At 43.9% G+C, this 19779-nt stretch overlaps 1 protein-coding gene across 1 annotated transcript in view; it reads left to right on the plus strand.

The window, feature by feature from the left end:
* The window catches only part of camkmt (calmodulin-lysine N-methyltransferase), a 184216-nt gene that overhangs the window by 158624 nt on the left and 5813 nt on the right, over positions 1-19779 (plus strand). The window contains exons 9-10 of the mRNA XM_021576372.3: positions 7059-7122; positions 14561-14692. Of these exons, the coding sequence (XP_021432047.3) occupies positions 7059-7122; positions 14561-14692 (196 nt within the window). The remainder of the gene's footprint in view (positions 1-7058; positions 7123-14560; positions 14693-19779) is intronic.

Below are 19779 nucleotides of genomic sequence, written 5' to 3' on the forward strand. Positions count from 1 at the left end.
GTATTACCTCAGCACCCCACATAACACCCACATAGACTAAGGTCGGAGTTCACTCAGGAAGCTGATCTGGTGTTTTCCCATTGGAGGGAGCCAGAGATACCTCAGAGATAGACTATTACTACTGGGCCTTACTGTATCTCCTTCTGCTGGTACAGCCTGCTTCCTGTTACCAGCACAGAGAGGGACTTTCTTTCTCCATAGATGGAGGTCAATGTATCCTTCCACATACAGTACATGTCCCCGAATGTACTCTCACTGTTTCCCAAAGCATTATTAATCCCATCACACTGAGGCTAAGTGCCCACTGTGATGCACTGTCCTGCCCCCTGTTTTGTTACTGAAATCAAGTGTATTTCTTTTATTGTTTTATTCCAGTCTGGAATTCTAAACCCAGGTCACAATGTTCTATGTGTGATAAGGGACACAGTCAGGCCCATCAGCTGTGCACCGCTCCACTCCATCCCGCTCTGCTCCCCTCTCCTCCATCCTGCACCGCTCCCCTCTCCTCCATCCTGCACCGCTCCCCTCTGCACCATCCTGCACCGCTCCCCTCTGCACCATCCTGCACCGTTCCCCTCTCCTCCATCCTGCACCGCTCCCCTCTGCACCATCCCGCACCGCTCCCCTCTGCACCATCCTGCACCGCTCCCCTCTGCACCATCCTGCACCGCTCCCCTCTGCACCATCCTGCACCGCTCCCCTCTGCACCATCCTGCACCGCTCCCCCTCCTGCATCCCGCTCCGCTCCGCTACCCTCCCCTCCATCCCGCTCCCCTCTCCTCCATCCCGCTCCGCTCCCCTCTCCCCTCTCCTCCATCCTGCACCCCTCTCCTCCATCCCGCTCCGCTCCCCTCTGCACCACCCCGCTCCACTCCCCTCTCCTCCATCCCGCTCCGCTCCCCTCTCCTCCATCCTGCACCGCTCCCCTCTCCTCCATCCTGCACCGCTCCCCTCTGCACCATCCTGCACCGCTCCCCTCTGCACCATCCTGCACCGTTCCCCTCTCCTCCATCCTGCACCGCTCCCCTCTGCACCATCCCGCACCGCTCCCCTCTGCACCATCCTGCACCGCTCCCCTCTGCACCATCCTGCACCGCTCCCCTCTGCACCATCCTGCACCGCTCCCCTCTGCACCATCCTGCACCGCTCCCCCTCCTGCATCCCGCTCCGCTCCGCTACCCTCCCCTCCATCCCGCTCCCCTCTCCTCCATCCCGCTCCGCTCCCCTCTCCCCTCTCCTCCATCCTGCACCCCTCTCCTCCATCCTGCACTGCTCCCCTCTCCTCCATCCTGCACCTCTCTCCTCCATCCCGCTCCGCTCCCCTCTCCTCCATCCTGCACCGCTCCCCTCTCCTCCATCCCGATCCGCTCCCCTCTCCTCCATCCCGATCCGCTCCCCTCTCCTCCATCCCGCTCCGCACCCCTCTCCTCCATCCCGCTCCGCACCCCTCTCCTCCATCTCGCTCCGCTCCCCTCTCCTCCATCCCGCTCCGCACCTCTCTCCTCCATCCCGCTACGCACCCCTCTCCTCCATCCCGCTACGCACCCCTCTCCTCCATCTCGCTCCGCTCCCCTCTCCTCCATCTTGCTCCGCTCCCCTCTCCTCCATCCCGCTCCGCTCCCCTCTCCTCCATCACGCTCCGCTCCCCTCTCCTCCATCCTGCACCCCTCTCCTCCATCACGCTCCGCTCCCCTCTCCTCCATCCTGCACCCCTTTCCTCCATCACGCTCCGCTCCCCTCTCCTCCATCCTGCACCCCTCTCCTCCATCACGCTCCGCTCCCCTCTCCTCCATTCCGCTTTGCTCCATCCCGCTCCGCTCCCCTCTGCACCACCCCGCTCCGCTCCGCTCCCCTCTCCTCCATCCTGCACCCCTCTCCTCCATCCCGCTCCGCTCCCCTCTCCTCCATCTCGCTCCGCTCCCCTCTCTTCCATCCCGCTCTGCTCCCCTCTCCTCCATCTCGCTCCGCTCCCCTCTCCTCCATCCCGCTCCGCTCCCCTCTACTCCATCCCGCTCCACTCCCCTCTCCTCCATCTCGCTCCACTCCCCTCTCCTCCATTCCACTCTGCTCCATCCTGCTCCGCTCCCCTCTCCTCTATCCCGCTCCGCTCCCCTCTCCTTCATTCCACTCTGCTCCATCCCTCTCCGCTCCCCTCTCCTCCATCCCGCTCCGCTCCCCTCTACTCCATCCCACTCTGCTCCCCTCTCCTCCATCCCGCTCCGCTCCCCTCTACTCCATCACGCTCCGCTCCCCTCTCCTCCATCCCGCTCCGCTCCCCTCTCCTCCATCCCGCTCCGCTCCCCTCTACTCCATTACGCTCCGCTCCCCTCTCCTCCATCCCGCTCTGCTCCCCTCTCCTCCATCCCGCTCCGCTCCCCTCTACTCCATCACGCTCCGCTCCCCTCTCCTCCATCCCGCTCCGCTCCCCTCTCCTCCATCCCGCTCCGCTCCACTCTCCTCCATCCCGCTCCGCTCCCCTCTACTCCATCACGCTCCGCTCCCCACTCCTCCATTCCACTCTGCTCCATCCTGCTCCGCTCCACACGGATTTCCTACAGAAGAGACAGATTTGCATAGGGAAGGTCACCAGCTAACGTGATTGGAAAGTTTCCCCCAGATTGCAGCGCTGCGAGCCAGTAGGGGCTTTGTGTTGGATTATGCTAGATCTGGGTTGTATTGTTGCATTTAGTCAAATTACTTTAGCACTCATTTGGGATAATATTGGTCCTGACAGAGGCTATTGTGATTAGAGTGACGGCTGCTTTGGGTGTGATTGGAGGGGGAGGGGGAGGGGGGTGACTGAAGCCCAGCATGGTGCTGATCTGACCGTGAGTGCGTTACCAGGGTGATCACCGTAGGCAACGAGGCGTGCATGAACACAAGTCTGTTTCCTCTTCTCATCTCCTGCTCAATGACGCTCCTGTCACCCGTCTCCCCAAAGAGAGGACAAACATGAGTGGCCACGTTAACACACACACAGTCTCTGTCTGTCAAACTCACTCACTCTCACTCATATTTGAATACAATTACACTCCACTTCCTCCACTTTCTCACACAGGTTTAATCTCTTAAATCTTAATATCACCTTTATATTCCTTATATTCTCATCTGAATTTAAACAATGTATCTTAACTCCTCCTACAAACAGGCAGATACAGTATACTATCTCATTCCAAGCCCTCCACCTTAGTCCTGCCATCTCTTTTTAAATCTCTCATTCCGTTTCATCTAAAGGAGTTTTACATACATTGCACCAGTGTTCAATGATCTGAAAATGGTCATTGCTGAGTAATGACATATGATAGCTTGTTGAGTTCCCTTAGACTTGCAAAAAACTCCAACAATTATTCGACTGTCACAAGGTTATACAGTTATATATCATGTCACTGTTGAGGGTTGGGGATTAAAATTATGGTTGTTACTTGTAAATTATATAAATTGAATGTTGTTTTTATCACTTTCTAACATTATCATATTTTATTTATAGAAATTCAATGAGCTCCAAAGGTATTGGGACAGTTACATTTTTGGTTTTATTTTGGCCCTGTACTCCAGCACATTTGAAATGAAACAATGACTGAGGTTAAATTGGTGCCCCCCCCCCCCCCGTTTTGCCATCAGAACAGCCTCAATTCGATGGGGCATGAACTCTACAAGGTGTAGAAAGCGTTCCACAGGGATGCTGGCCCATGTTGACTCTGATACTTCCACTGTTGTGTCAAGTTAGCTTGGTGGTGGACCATTCTTGATACACTCAGGAAACTGTTGAGCGTGAAAAGCCCAGCAGCGTTGCAGTTCTTGACACAAACCCAGTGCGCCTGGCACCTTCTACCATACCCCATTCTAAGGCACTTCAATATTTTGTCTTGCACATTCACCCTCTGAATGGCACACATACACAATCCATGCCTCAGTTGTCTCAAGGCTTCCTTCTTTAACCGGTCTCCTCCCCTTCATGATTTAAAAAGTGACATCAATAAGGGATCATAGTATTCACCTAGTCAGTCTATGTCATGGAAAGAGCATTGTTTTGTAAAATGATTTTTTAAATAATATGTATTAACTTTTATTCAGGATAGCCCAATTGAGACCAGGGTCTCATTCCCAATCGTGTCCTGAGTAGAAACATTTTCCACAACAGGAAGAACAATTTACATTACATTTAAAACAAGAAGAATAAAAATAACCACAAGGCACAACCTCAAGACCACAACAAATGCCCCATTCAAATCAATTCTCAATGAATTCATTCAACACTAGAGTCCTAAACTGCCCTAGTGGCACCAGGGAATCATTTTGTACGTTATTCCAACAATGGGGGGCACTAAAACTAAAGGAGGATTTACTTCAAGTTAACCAATCCTGCGAGTGGGTTTGTTAGCTCATTCTTTTATACATTAGCAACGAAGTTAGGTAAGTTGGAAGCTTGTGTGGTCGGGCTTTGTAAACAAAAAGGAAGTAAGGAATTGTTATATGGGACTTTAAGGAGGACCAGACAAATGATTTGATACAGGATGCAGTGGTGAGTATTAAAACTGTCACCAGTGATCTAACGAACGGCATCCAAAGGTTGGCTGCTGCAATCTGGTAAATGCTGTTGCCATAATCAAGGACTGTCAGGAAAGTTGACTGTACAACCTGCTTCCTGCTATTTTTTTATTTATTTTACCTTTATTTAACTAGGCAAGTCAGTTAAGAACAAATTCTTATTTTCAATGAGGGCCTAGGAACAGTGGGTTAACTGCCTGTTCAGGGGCAGAACGACAGATTTGTACCTTGTCAGCTCGGGGGTTTGAACCTTCCGGTTACTAGTCCAACGCTCTAACCACTAGGCTACCCTGCCGCCCCCCATTTAGGGAGATAGATATTTTTATATATATATATATATATTTTAAACACACTTTGAATCTTAGCTTTTTAACAAACTCATCCATATGCTTTTTAAACATGAAGTCTTTGTCAATTGAAATGCCCAGATATTTGTAGGCGGGAACCCGATCAATGGGAGGACCATCCAATGAATAAATATGTAGTCCATCTGAAACATTCAGGAGAGAACCAGAGAACATTGTGTATTTAGTCTTGCCTGCATTAAGTACACATTTAAACCAGCCAGGGCTTTCTGTAAGGTAACAAGGTCAGATTGCAGCTCTAACATAGCCTGGTCAACAGTTGACTAATGGCATACATAACAGTGTCATATTGAATATTAGAAGTTGTATTAAAGTAGTCAAAAGTTTAGTATTTGGTCCCATATTTCTAGCACACAACGACTACATCATGCTTGTGACTTTACAAACTTGTTGGATGCACATGCTGTTTGTTTTGGTTGTGTTTCAGATTATTTTGTGCCCAATAGGAATTAATGGTAAATAATGTATTGTGTCATTTTGGAGTCATTTTCATTGTAAATAAGAGTAGAGTGCATTCGGAGAGTTTTCAGACCCCTTCGCTTTTTCCACAATTTGTAACATTTACATAAGTATTCAGACCCTTTGCTATGAGACTCGAAATTGAGCTCAGGTGCTTCCTGTTTCCATTGATCATCCTTGAGATGTTTCTACAACTTCATTGGAGTGCACCTGTGGTAAATCCAATTGATTGGAAAGGCACACACCTGTCTATATAAGGTCCCACAGTTGACAGTGCATGTCAGAGGAAAGATCAAGCCATTAGGTCGAAAGAATTGTCGGTAGAGCTCCGAGACAGGATTATGTTGAGGCACAGATCTGGGGAAGGGTACCAGAAAATGTCTCCAGCATTGAAGGTCCCCAAGAACACAGTGGCCTCCATTATTCTTAAATGGAAGAAGTTTGGAACCACCAAGACTCTTCCTAGAGCTGGCCGCCCAGCCAAGCTGAGCAATCCGGGGAGTAGGGCCTTGGTCAGGGAGGTGACCAAGAACCCGATGGTCTCTCTGACAGAGCTCCAGAGATCCTCTGTGGAGACCTTACAGAAGGACAAATATCTGCAGAGCGAAGGTTCACCTTCCAACAGGACAAGGACCCTAAGCACACAGCCAAGAAATAGCAGGAGTGTCTTCGGGACAAGTCTCAATGTCCTTGAGTGGCCCAGCCAGAGCCCGGACTTGAACCCGATCTAACAAGCTGTGCAGTGACGCTCCCCATCCAGCCTGACAGAGCTGGAGACGATCTGCAGAGATGAATCGAAGAAATTAATCGTCATACCCAAGAAGACTCAAGAATGTAATCGCTGCCAAAGGTGCTTCAAGAAAGTACTGAGTAAAAAATAAATTGACCCCCAAAAAATGTTCGTGTTTTTCCTTTGTCATTGTGGGGTATAGTGTGTAGATTGAGGGGGGGAACAATTTAATACATTTTAAAATAAGGCTGTAACATTACAAAATGTGGAAAAAGTCAAGGGGTCTGAATACTTTCTGAATGCACCTATATGTTTCTAAACACTTCTTCATTAACGTGGAGGCTACCATGATTGTGGATAGTCCTGACTGAATGGTGAATAATGATGAGTGAGAAAGTTACATATGCACAATCATACCCCCCAAAAAATGCTAACTTCCTAACTGTCCAAAAAGTGGTGTAATTTCTAAACAGTTCACCTGATATGGATGAGAATACCCTCAAATTAAAGCTGACAGTCTGCACTTTAACCTCATTTCAAATCCAAAGTACAGAGCCAAAACAACAGCTAGCTCACTGTACATGAATACAGATAATTACTTTGTATACTTGTGTTCAAATCATTGTTTTGAAAAATCGAGATCTGTTAGCGATTTGAAGTGTGTGTGTGTGTGTGTGTGTGTGTGTGTGTGTGTGTGTGTGTGTGTGTGTGTGTATCATATGTTTGATGATATCTGTGTACATTTTAGACTTTTAAAATAAAGGGAGGAGAATATAAATAAAAAATAAATGAATTTTACTCATGCAAATTGTTTTTCTTCTGTTTGTGGATTTATTTGTAAACAAAGGAAAATAAATAGCCTCCTAGTTTATCTTGAGTCACTATCGCTGGAATGCATTCTAATCTATCTCTTTCTCCCCCTCTATTTCTCCCCTCCTCTCTCCCACCCTCCTCAGCTTGTTTCTGGACCAGTACAGAGGCAGCCTGGTTGATGCAATAAGGAGATTACTGCGACCAGACGTAAGTGTGTTTCAATTCACTCTGCAGCAACGGACTCCCCCGTAATTAGGCTTCACCCAGTGATTGAGACAGTAATGGAATGGCAGGATTAATATCATGTAATACTTTAGTACTTATTGTGTACAACTTGAATGGAGTCCTATAATCTATTTAATGCTTTCCCCCTAATCATAAAGCAGGGAACTTCTCATATTTGCCCCTGGTGATAAGAGACACGCTACGAGAGGCAAAGTAAATGAAAAAAGGCTTCAAAGATAATGTGTGATTTCTATTTATCTGTCTGGCTTTTTCAAGTATTGGCTTTGATAGGAAATGTCTTTATATTAAAAGAGGAGGGTGAAAGGGAGAAGAGGAGGAGGAGAGGAGGGGGTGTGAAAGTGCTGACGTGGTAACGGTGGAGGGTCCATGATCTTTGTAATCCATTCAGAGACGAGGAAGTGGTACTGATCCAAAACACTACAGTTTGAACCCCTTGCCCCATCTCTTTCCTCCTCTTCTTCACCCTCCCTCTATCCCTCTTTCCTCCCTGGGTATCCAGAGGGTATAGATAGATACACAGGTCCCCCTCTAGAGTAATGTTTTACTTAAATTTCCTTTAAGTTCACTGTAAATCATGTATTATGGCCGGTTTACCAGATGTACACGTCTAATGTATGCCGTCCAGAGCAGGTTTAATCAGCACAGCTCTCTACACTTATCCTGTATCCTTCTATTCCCTGATATATTGTTGGTTTGGAACATTCTCCCTCTTTTTCACAAGACCACCTTCCACATATTGACTATGCTCCCTTCATTTGAATGCAATGGCTTTTGATTCCTTGTTTATCTCGAGTTATAATGCAGATAATTGAGATTATCTAAAATTAGTCTTTAGACCTAATTTCCCTCTTTAATCTATCTCACCCTAAAACCACAGTACCACAGACTGGCCCCTGAACAGATTCCACAACAGATTGACAAAACAATTCATTTCTACTACTAATGATGTTAATTTGTTTTTCCAACATGGAGGCGTGCCATCCTCATCCTAATCAGCCCATTACAGTGGAATTGTTTTTTTGTTTCGTTTTTTGGGGCTGATGTTTTTTTGGGGCGGGGGGATTCTGACTCCTCAAACAGATGAAAAAACAGCTGTCAAAACCAGCTCATCCCCCTGTTATTCTTGTTTTTTTATGTTTATTTTGTTTGTACTGCTGTGTGCCTTCCCATCCTCCAATTAAATTAAAACAAATAATATGATCAAAAATATGAAATAATATTTAAAGCCGAAGGATTTCAAAGAAACTTTGAACCTGGAGCTAATCCCCTTACTGCTGGTGGTCTGACTGTGCTAGCTGTACTGGTTCATCTAGAAAGTGTGGATGCGTTTCAGCCATTGATTGGATTAGGTGAGTTTTAATATTTTAGTTTATTATCTAATATAATACCTGGGAGAAATCAAATAGAATGGAATCACAATAATACAGATGGCCACTCACTGGCTGACTCCCTGGCTGGCTGAAAGGAGAGGAGAGCAGAGTGGTCAGAGCTAAGAGTTCAGCCTGGCCACAGGAGAGGCAGGACTCAAATAACTGGGTCCACACGCACAAACACACACACAAACACACACATACGCTGAGTGAACGGGTGCAGGGCGTCATTGATTGATTAGCATAGGGAGAATGGCTGGGCTCCTTTTGACAACCCAAGATTAGGGCTCAGCCCAGGGCTTAAATTGCTTACCTTCCTCTGGCTAAGGAAGGCTCGGCTTTCAAAATACAGGTCTGTCACCTGGACCCAACGCTGTCTACTTGGGGAATGATAATGCATATAAACAATTAAGGAGGAGAGGAGGAGCGAGGGAGGCTGGAGGAGAGAGAGATGGAAATAAAATGAGAGAAGGGGAGATAGATCGGGAGGGAGAAAAATAGATGGTGGGATGGAGAAAGAGTGGATGAATCCCTTGACTAATAGGTTATTGTAAACTATGCGCTGTTGAAAATGGTGTTTTACCAGAATAAAAGTAAGCTACCAGAGACACAACTCTCCTCTGGCTATAGCCTACCTGCTGAAAGGGGCTTGCAATAGATTTGATTTTGATTGTTTAAATCAACTTTTATTTGTCACATGTGCCGAATACAGCAAGTGTAGACTTTAACGTGAAATGCTTACTTACAAGCCCTTAACCAACAGTGCAGTTCAAGAAGAGGTAAGAAAATATTTACCAAATAAACTAAAGTAAAAAATAATAAAAAGTAACGCAATAACATAACAATAACGAGACTGTATACAGTCGGTACCAGTACCGAGTCAGTGTGCAGGGGTACAGGTTACTTGAGGTAATTTGTACAGGGTAGGGTTGAAGTGACTATGCATAGATAATAAACAGTGAGTAGCAGCAGTGTACAAACACACTTCCTGCTTTAGTGTTTTCTTGTAAGCAGGAATCAGGAGGATAGAATTATGGTCAGATTTGCCAAATGTCGGGCTTGTATGCATCTCTGTGTGTGGAGTAAAGGTGGTGTAGAGTTTTTTTGGTCCTCTGGTTGCACATGTGACATTCTGGTAAAAATTTGGTAAAACTAATTTAAGTTTGCCTGCATTAAAGTCCCCGGCCACTAGGAGCGTCACTTCTGGGTGAACATTTTCTTGTTTGCTTATGGCGTTATAGAGTTGGTTGAGTGCGCTCTTAGTGGCAGCATCAGTCTGTGGTGGTAAATAGATGGCTACAAATAATATAGATGAGAACTCTCTTGGTAGATAGTGTGGTCTACAGCTTATCATAAGGTACTCAGATGAGCAATACCTTGAGACTTCTTTAAAGGTTCACCATCCTCAATAGTTTTGGTAGTTTTGCTTTGAACAATCAGAGTGTATAAAACATTAAGAACACCTGTTCTTTCCATGACATAGACTGACCAGGTGAATCCAGGTGACAGCTATGATCCCTTATTGATGTCACCGGTTAAATACACTTCAATCAGTGTAGATGAAGGGGAGAAGACAGGATAAAGAAGGATTTTCAAGCCTTGAGACAATTGAGACATGGATTGTGTATGTGTGCCATTCAGAGGGAGAATGGGCAAGACAAAATATTGAAGTGCCTTTGAACTGGGTAAGGTAGGTAGTAGGTGCCAGGTGCACCGGTTTGAGTGTGTCAAAAACTGCAACACTGCTGGGTTTTTCACATCAACAGTTTCCTGTGTGTATCAAGAATGGTCCACCACCCAAAGGACATCCAGCCAACAGCTTCCCTGTGGAACGCTTTGAACACCTTGTAGTCCATGACCTGACAAATTGAGTCTGTTCTGAGGGTAAAAGGGGGTAAAACTCAATATTAGGGAGATGTTCTTAATGTTTTGTACACTCAGTGTGTATTGTACATATAAATATATACATACAGTGGGGTCCGAAATGATTGACACCCTTAAAGATGTGCAATATATAATACTGAGCTATATTGTATGCTCCAAAAAATTGGGAAGTTATATTATTTAATACTAATACAATTGGTCAGAGAAAGAGATTTTGTTTAAGTAATAGCACATTTTCTCAAAAAGGTAGGGGTCAAAATTATTGACACCCCTAAGGATTCTTATAAATAAAGTAGTCAAAAGTTTTTAGTATTTGGTCTCATGTTCCTAGCTTGCAATGACTACATCAAGCTTGTGACTTGCAGTTCGTACCATGATTACCATGATTATGGATAATCCTGAATGAAACGTGAATAATGATGTGACAAAGGTACAGAGGGTCAAATATCATACCCCAAAGACATGCTAACCTCCCCTGTTATTGGTAATGCTGAGAGGTTTGCATGTCTTGGAGGTATGATCTTTGGCCCTCTGTAACTTTCTCACTCATCATTATTCATCCATTTTAATACCCCATTGTAAAACAATCAAATGTGAAGAAATCCAAAGGGGTGTAGTCTTTCTAAATGTAAAATAATATAATTTACCTTTTTTTTTTGCATACAGTATAACTCAGTATTTGTATTATTTATTTTATAAATTCATTATTACTCATATTTATTAAGGGTGTCGATAATTTCAGACTCCACTGTACATACAGTGCTAAAACATATTCACACCCCTTGACCTTTTCCACATTTTGTTGTTACAGCCTGAATTTAAAATGTATTAAATGTAGATTTTGTGTCACTGGCCTACACACAATACCCCATAATGTGAAAGTGGAATTATGTTTTTACAAATGTATTCAAATTCATTAAAAGCTGAAATGTCTTGGGTCAATAAGTATTTGACCCCTTTGTCATGGCAAGCCTGAACAAGTTCAGGAGTAAAAATGTGCCCAACAAGTCACATAAGAAGTTGCATGGACTCACTCTGTGTGCAATAATAGTTGTTACATGACTACCTCATCTCTGTACCCCACACATTTATCTGTAAGGTCCCTCAGTCGAGCAGTGAATTTCAAACACAGGTTCAACCACAAAGACCAGGGAGGTTTTCTAATGTCTCACAAAGAAGGGCCCCTACTGGTAGATGGGTAAAACAAAAAGCAGACATTGAATATCCCTTGGAGCATGATGAAGTTATTAATTACACTTTGGGTGGTGTATCAATATGCCCAGTCACTGCAAAGATACAGGTGCCCTTTCTAACTCGGTTGCTGGAGAGGAAGGAAAACACTCTGGGATTTCACCATGAGGCCAATGTTGACTTTAAAACAGTTACAGAGTTGAATGGCTGTGATAGGAGAAAACTGAGGATGGATCATCAACATTGTAGTTACTCCACAATAATAACCTAAATGACAGAGTGAAAAGAAGGAAGCCTGTACAGAATTACAAATATTTTTAAATATGCATCCTGTTTGCAATAAGCACTAAATTAAAACTGCAAAAATTGTGGCAAAAAAAATCACTTTATACTATATCCTGAATACAAAGCGTTGTGTTTGGGGCAAATCCAACACAAGAATAATGTGCAAATATGCAAATATTGTAATAATCCAGGTATGCAAAGCTCTTAGAGACTTACCCAGTAAGACTCACATCTGTGCCAAAGGTGATTCTAACATCTTTTGACTCAGGGCTGTGAAAACTTATGTCAATTAGATATTTCTGTATTTCATTTTCTAGAAATGTGCAAAAAAAATGAAAACATGTTTTCACTTTGTTATTATAGGGTATTGTGTGATGATGGGAGATATTTAAATATATGTCATCCATTTTGAATTCAGGCTGTAACCCAACAAAATGTGTAATAAGTCAAAGGGTATGAATACTTTCTGAAGACACGGTACATACACACACACTGTGTAAAGTGTCTGTCTTTGTAAACAACTTAACTTAACTGTACATAACTATGTAAGGGATTATACAGTAAAGCTACTTGAAGCTACTTGAAGATTTCCAATACGTTGTAAATAATACATGAGTCCGTTTCTGTTATGACATGGACTCCTCTTGAACCTCTGGGGGCAGTATTTCATTTTTGGATGAAAAACGTTCCCGTTTTAAGCGCAATATTTTGTCACAAAAAGATGCTTGACTATGCATATAATTGACAGCTTTGGAAAGAAAACACTCTGACATTTCAAAATCTGCAAAGATATTGTCTGTGAGTGCCCCAGAACTGATGCTACAAGCGAAACCAAGATGAAACTTCAAACAGGAAATGAGCAAAATTTCTGAGGCGCTGTTTTCCATTGTCTCCTTATATGGCTGTGAATGCGACAGGAATGAGCTTACACTTTCTGCCGTTTCCCCAAGGTGTCGGCAGCATTGTGACGTTATTGTAGGCATATCGTTGGAAGATTGATCATAAGAGACTACATTTACCAGGTGTCCGCCTGGTGTCCTGCGTCGAAATTGGTGCGCAAATGCCAGGTGCAACTATTTTTCAATTTGATAGAGAGGAGAAACCAGACTTCCACGAACGTTATATCATCGAAGAGATATGTGAAAAACACCTTGAGGGATTGATTCTAAACAACGTTTGCCATGTTTCAGTCGATATTATGGAGTTAATTTGGAAAAAAGTTTGGCGTTTTGATGACTGAATTTTCAGGGTTTTTTGGTAGCCAAACGTGATGTACAAAACAGAGCGATTTCTAATACACAAAGAATCTTTTTGGAAAAACTAAACATTTGCTATCTAACTGAGAGTCTCCTTATTGAAAACATCCGAAGTTCTTCAAAGGTAAATTATTTTATTTGAATGCTTTTCTTGTTTTTGTGAAAATGTTGCCCGCTCAATGCTACGCTAAATGCTACGCTAGCTATCAATACTGTTACACAAATGCTTGTTTTGCTATGGTTGAAAAGCATATTTTTAAAATCTGAGATGACAGTGTTGTTAACAAAAGGCTAAGCTTCAGAGCTAGCATATTTATTTCATTTCAATTGCGATTTTCATGAATAGTTAACGTTGCGTTATGGTAATGAGCTTGAGGCTGTATTCACGATCCCGGAACCCGGGATGGCTAGTATCAAGAGGTGTTAATGTAAACAACGTGTTGAAACTTTGTTGCTCCTTTTGCTGAAACAAGCAACAAATGAGTCTTTCATTGCCTAGGCTTCCCACAATGCAGTAGCAGCACACATAGAAATATAATGAATAGAACGACCTTGGGCCCTCAATTCTCTGGCAACTTGAAGGTCTTCACTATTTACCACAGCCACAAAGTCTCTAATTTCTAAAATGTATCTTATTAAAATGTTATTTTAGATCTAACTTTTACCATAACCTTAACCATACTGCTAACCTTATATTAAGACCAAGAAGCCAATTTTGACTTTGTGGCTGTGCTATCTAGTGGAAACCCAATTTGACTGGTAAAGTAATTGCAATGCAATAGTTTCCATGTTAATGTAGATTGTTCATTCAAATCATGTGGCTCATCTAATGGAATGTATTTTTTGTAATGTCACTTGAGTTGAATCAACAAATCCCACTTGCTGCTTTTACTTCCTGTTTTGCTCTTCTGTGTACACTCTCAATGGCCTCCAGTCCACCCATTATGCCATCATTGTCTTAAATGGGGACACCCGTTATATATTCATTTTATGTATATGGCAGCACATGGCAGAGGAGAAAATGTGCTTCTAATTATTTGAATATGAATTGTTTGCTATTCGAACGGTTATTACGGAGACCTTGATCATTTGGCTGGCCAATAACCATCATCCAAAATTCCATGACAGTCACAGCCCTAGCAAGCATATACATAAGCAGTTATAAATAAGCATTAACCTGATTCAGAAACATACCATTACACACGTAAAGTACAGGTATACTCTTGAAGTACATAGGTTTTTTAATAAATTGATAGACTGTGTATCTCTTTCTCTGTATCTCTCTCTGTCTCTCTCGCTCTCTCTTTCTGTTCTCTTTGTCTCTGTCTTTCTGTTCTCTCTCTCTCACTGTCTCTTTCTGTGTGTCTCTCTCTTTCTGTCTGTCTCGCTCTCGCTCTCTGTCTGTCTTTTTAGGGTACAGCCCTGGTGTTTGCCCCCACTAGAGGAGACACTCTGGGGGAGTTCTGTCAGCTGGCCGAGGGGACGGGGCTCCAAGTCTGTCGCTATGAGAAGTATGATGAACAGGTGTGGGATCTCCACTTAAAGGTGAGCGAGACGCCTGGTATTGGAGCTAGAGCCCTGTCCGAACCCTGAAGAGAAATGTATTCGGTCCTCCAAACCCTTACAGGGAGGGGTCTCTTATCGAAAAACATCAAGGGAAGGGTGCTGTCCAAAGTTTATAAAATGTAGGTAGCCCAGGATCTGAGTGTAGTGCTGTAAAGGCCTTGCACATTGAGAAAGAACATGTGCAGTTGCTATATAATCTTAGTGAAAGAGAGAGCGAGGGAGAGAGAAAGAGGCAGTGTTAAGAGCAGCAGTCAGTGTCCAGCTGGTTAATGGAAGCGCGTGGGCGTGGGCGGCGCCTGGCGCGTGGTGGGCATGATGGCAGGCACACTGAGTGGCCCATTCAACTGCCTGGAACCGTCAGAATGGACCAGCCTACTGAAGGGTAAAAGGGTCTGTCAACAGGACTCGGTCTTTCTCCTTTCAGGGGTATTGTATCCTACAATGGAGGTCTGGAGTACTGCTGGTTTTCTGTTATACCTGATAATTTATTGCACCCACCTGGTCTCCCAGATCTAAATCAGTCCCTGATTAGAGCAGTGGAACTGGCTTTGAGGTCCAGACTTGAATTCGAGGTCGCTATTCTATGAGTGATTGAGCTGCAGCCTTTTGAGCTCCCACCATTCTGCTGGGCTGTGGGCGACCAAGGACTGATAATAATAATGTATTGGATTCATTTAGCGCCTTTCTACATACTGAGGTACTCAAAGTGCTTTACATACAGTAGTAAGCGGGAAACTCTCCTCTCTCTGGCAGTCTGTGAGGTTACCTAGGCCATGAGAAAGTCATTTATTCTAATGGTATAAATGGTTCAGTAGAGATTGAATGTGGTTGTGGTTAAAGCTTAAACACACCGGTAGAATTGTCAAACGTTTGCCTGGCAGCAGTACTTAGCATCTCTGAACCTAGTGTCGGCAGTCAATCTCTTTTGTGTTCACACAGCAAAGACGAAGTCGTCAGCCACTAAGCCTTGTTCAAATACTCCAAACCAGAAGGTGGCAGTAGCGTTGTTTGGCAATGCATGTCTGTGTGTGTTGCTTATGGTCTAGATTCCAATGTCAGCTAGCTGCGCTACTGTTGCTATTTTGCAGAAAGCCCTTGTTTATACTAGCCAAATAACTACAGCTAGATAACTACCTAGCAAGATGATGAAGAAACAATTGAATTCACTCTCCATAATCCCATACTGCCAGTGCCACCCCATAGTCAAATGTTTAGCTAGCTAACAAATGTAAGCATATTCACTAGCTATCACAACATAGCTAGCTAGCTTGCTAAGGACACTGCACTAACTTGGGAGTTTATACAGGCAGCTGTTTCATTTAAACTAGCTAATCCATTGTGATGAATTATAATGTCAATACTAGCTACAGTGGTTAGCTAGCTTGAAGGAAGTATTTAGTGTTGTGTGCATGGTGTCTGTGCACTTAGGTGGCTACCATCCCATAACCTGCATTGCATATGAAGTGTGACTAGCTCATCCGTGGATGTATGAATAAAATTCCCACTTTTTGTATTATTTGTTTTTGTTGGCTCCCCCACATGGGGGCTCGTGTTCTCTGATTGGGTGAAAGTCAAGTTGTTGGCCACTGATGAGCATAGTGATTCTACAAGTAGAAACAGTAGGTTTGTTGCTACCGGGTTGGCACGCAGCAGGTACCGCTGTTGTTCTAGCAAGAGAAGGAACGGCCTCCCACTGTGATAAGTACATACCGGAAGTCTATCAGCAGTGAGATTATCGGTGTGTTTCATGCTTTAGACAGTTAAGGTTTGTTGTCTTTGTCCCTATGGCGCCATGACAGCTATAAATTATATAGACCGACGAGGTAACAGACAGACCTACTAGGTAATAGACAGACAGACAGTGGAATATAAAGTGGCACTTAGAAGCCCATTAGTCGGGGGATTAGCCAGCAGGGTGGGGCGGGGTCAGGTTTCTCTCCAATTAGCAGCCTGGTCCTGGGACTGACCTCTAGGTGGAACTTGAGTCAGGGTTCAGCAGTTAGGATGGGAAGATGCAACATTACAGAATGTTCAGGTAATGACCATGTTGTCAGGTGGGATGGTATAGTTAGTATAGCAGGCAGCCGGTATCAGGCAGGTCCCCCGTGATCTAAGTCAGTATTCGACGTTCATCCATATCTGAGGAAGTCAGGAGATGATGTGTGACAGGCCACTAGGGGCAACAGTGAGCGCTTTTACCTTCAAGCAATGGACGGGGATGGTGGATGGGCATAAGCATCTGCCTCTGGTTCCAAAAGTGTTCGAATCCAATAATTAAGTTGTTTTTAATATTTTTGTTTTAGGCCTATCCCAAACCTTAACCCTTATTTTAATGCCTAACCTTAACAATTCTGAGTGAGTTCATTACTAAACTTAACCTTGAAACGAACACTTCAAAATTTGAGATTCATAGCAACTTCGAAACATGGATGAATGTCTAATTCTGACATGAGACTGAGAGCTTGTTGGCCAGTATATAGGGTGCCTCCCTGCATAACATGACACAGTATTTACAGTACCTGTCAAAAGTTTGGACACAGCTACTCATTCAAGGGTTTTTCTTTATTTTTAAAATTGTTCTACATTGTAAACTATGAAATAACACATATGGAATCATGTAGTAACCCAAAAAAGTGTTAAACAAATCAAAAATATATTTTAGATTTTAGATTCTTCCATAGCCACCCTTTGCCTTGATGACAGCTTTGCACACTCTTGGCATTCTGTCAACCAGCTTCACCTGGAATGCTTTTCCAACAGTCTTGAAACAGTTCCCACATATGCTGAGCACTTGTTGAATGATTTTCCTTCACTCTGCGGTCCAACTCACCCGAAACCATATCAATTGAGTTGAGGTCGTGAGATTGTGGAGGCCAGGTCATTTGATGCAGCACTCCATCACTCTCCTTCTTGGTAAAATAGCCCTTACACAGCCTGGAGGTGTGATGGGTAATTTTCCTGTTGAAAAACAAATCATTGCCCCAATAAGCGCAAACCAGATGGGATGGCGTATCGCTGCATAATGCTGTGGTAGCCATGCTGGTTAAGTGTGCCTTGAATTCTAAATAAATCACAGACAGTGTCACTAGCAAAGTACCCTTACACCATCACACCTCCTCCATGCTTCACGGTAGGAATCACACATGCAGAGATCATCCGTTCACCTACTCTGCCTCTCACAAAGACACAGCGGTTGGAACCAAAAATCTAAATATCGGACTCATCAGGCAAAATGACAGATTTCCACCGGTCTAATGTCCATTGCTTGTGTTTCTTGGGCCAAGCCAGTCTCTTCTTCTTATTAGTGTCCTTTTAGTAGTGGTTTCTTTTCAGCAATTTGACCATGAAGGCCTGATATTCATGCAGTCTCCTCTGAACAGTTTATGTTGATGTCTGTTACTTGAACTCTGAAGCATTTATTTGGGCTGCAATCTGAGGTGCAGTTAACTAATGGACTCTGCAGCAGAGGTAACTCTGGGGCTTCCTTTCCTGTGGCGGTCCTCATGAGCCAGTTTCATCATAGAGCTTGATGGTTTTTGCGACTGCACTTGAAGAGACTTTCAAAGTTCTTGAAATGTTCCGACCTTCATGTCTTAAAGTAATGATGGACTGTCGTTTCTCTTTGCTTATTTGAGCTGTTCTTGACATAATATGGACTTGGCCTGATTCTCCTCTGAACAGTTGATGTTGAGATGTGTCTGTTACTTGAACTCTGTGAAGCATTTATTTGGGCTGCAATCTGAGGTGCGGAGTATAAATTCATTGAAGTTACTCTAATGAACTTGTCCTTTGTGCTAGAGGTAACTATGGGTCTTCCTTTCCTGTGGCGGTCCTCATGAGAACCAGTTTCATCATAGCGTTTGATGGTTTTTGCGACTCCACTTGAAGTAACGTTCAAAGTTCTTGAAATGTTCCGTATTGACTGACCTTCTCTTTGCTTATTTGAGCTGTTCTTTCCATAATATGGACTTGGTCTTTTACCAAATAGGGCTATCTTCTGTATACCTACCTTGTCACAGCGCAACTGATTGGCTCAATTGCATTAAGAAGGAAAGAAATTCCACAAATTAATGTTTAACAAGGCACACCTGTTAATTGAAATGCATTCCACGTGACTACCTCACGAAGCTGGTTGAGAGAATTCCAAGTGTGCAAAGCTGTCATCAAGGCAAAGGGTGGCTGCTTTGAAGAATCTCAAATATATTTTGATTTGTTTAACACCTTTTTGGTTACTGTATGATTCCATATGTTATTTTATAGATTTGATGTCTTCACTATTATTCTACAATGTAGAAAATAGTTTAAAAAAATAAAGATAAACCCTTGCATTAGTAGGTGTGTCTAAACTTTGGACCGGTACTGTACATTGAATGTCCTCTATTAGCCAGTAGATTCTCAGGTGCCAAGGAACTCTTAACACACACACACACACACACACACACTGTCTCTCTCTCCACCACCTCCTCTTCATTGTGCCCTTGATGTACCTGAAGTCTGCTGGGGTCTTTGTTGGAGCCAGACCACCTACGGTGTCTCTGTGTAGATAATGATGGGAGACCAGAGGGGGCGGGATAGCTGAGTCAAGTGTCCCACTCCCATGGTCTTTGTGCAATTACACAGAGGTGTGTGTGTTTCTCTGTCTGTCTGTGTGTGTGCGTGCATGTGTGCGTGTGTGTGCGTGCATCATAAGGCCAATGCACACACACACAGGGTCAGCTGCTGTGTGTGGATATAGCGGCAGGCTGAAGTGGCCTCATCATATCAGAAAGTGATTAATTCTCCTTTGCTTATCTTCTGATGAACATTCTGCCCCCTGTGTGTCAGCTGATATATGTGCACGCAGGACACACACCACATACACCACTAAGACTTCTATCACACCCAGCAGATGACTTCAACATGCACGCACGCACACACAAACACCAAAAGATACACAGCCTACAGGAAAGAGGTGGTCAGAGACTTAGCAGTGTGGTGCCTGGACAACAACCTCTCCCTCAAAGTTAGTAAGAGCAAGGAGCTGTTGTCGACTATAGGAGAAAAGGGGAGAGCAGCGACGGGGCTGT

The sequence above is a fragment of the Oncorhynchus mykiss genome, chromosome 20 (genome assembly GCF_057628025.1).
Source record: "Oncorhynchus mykiss isolate SJ-2025 chromosome 20, ASM5762802v1, whole genome shotgun sequence".
In the NCBI taxonomy this organism is placed as follows: Eukaryota; Metazoa; Chordata; class Actinopteri; order Salmoniformes; family Salmonidae; genus Oncorhynchus; species Oncorhynchus mykiss.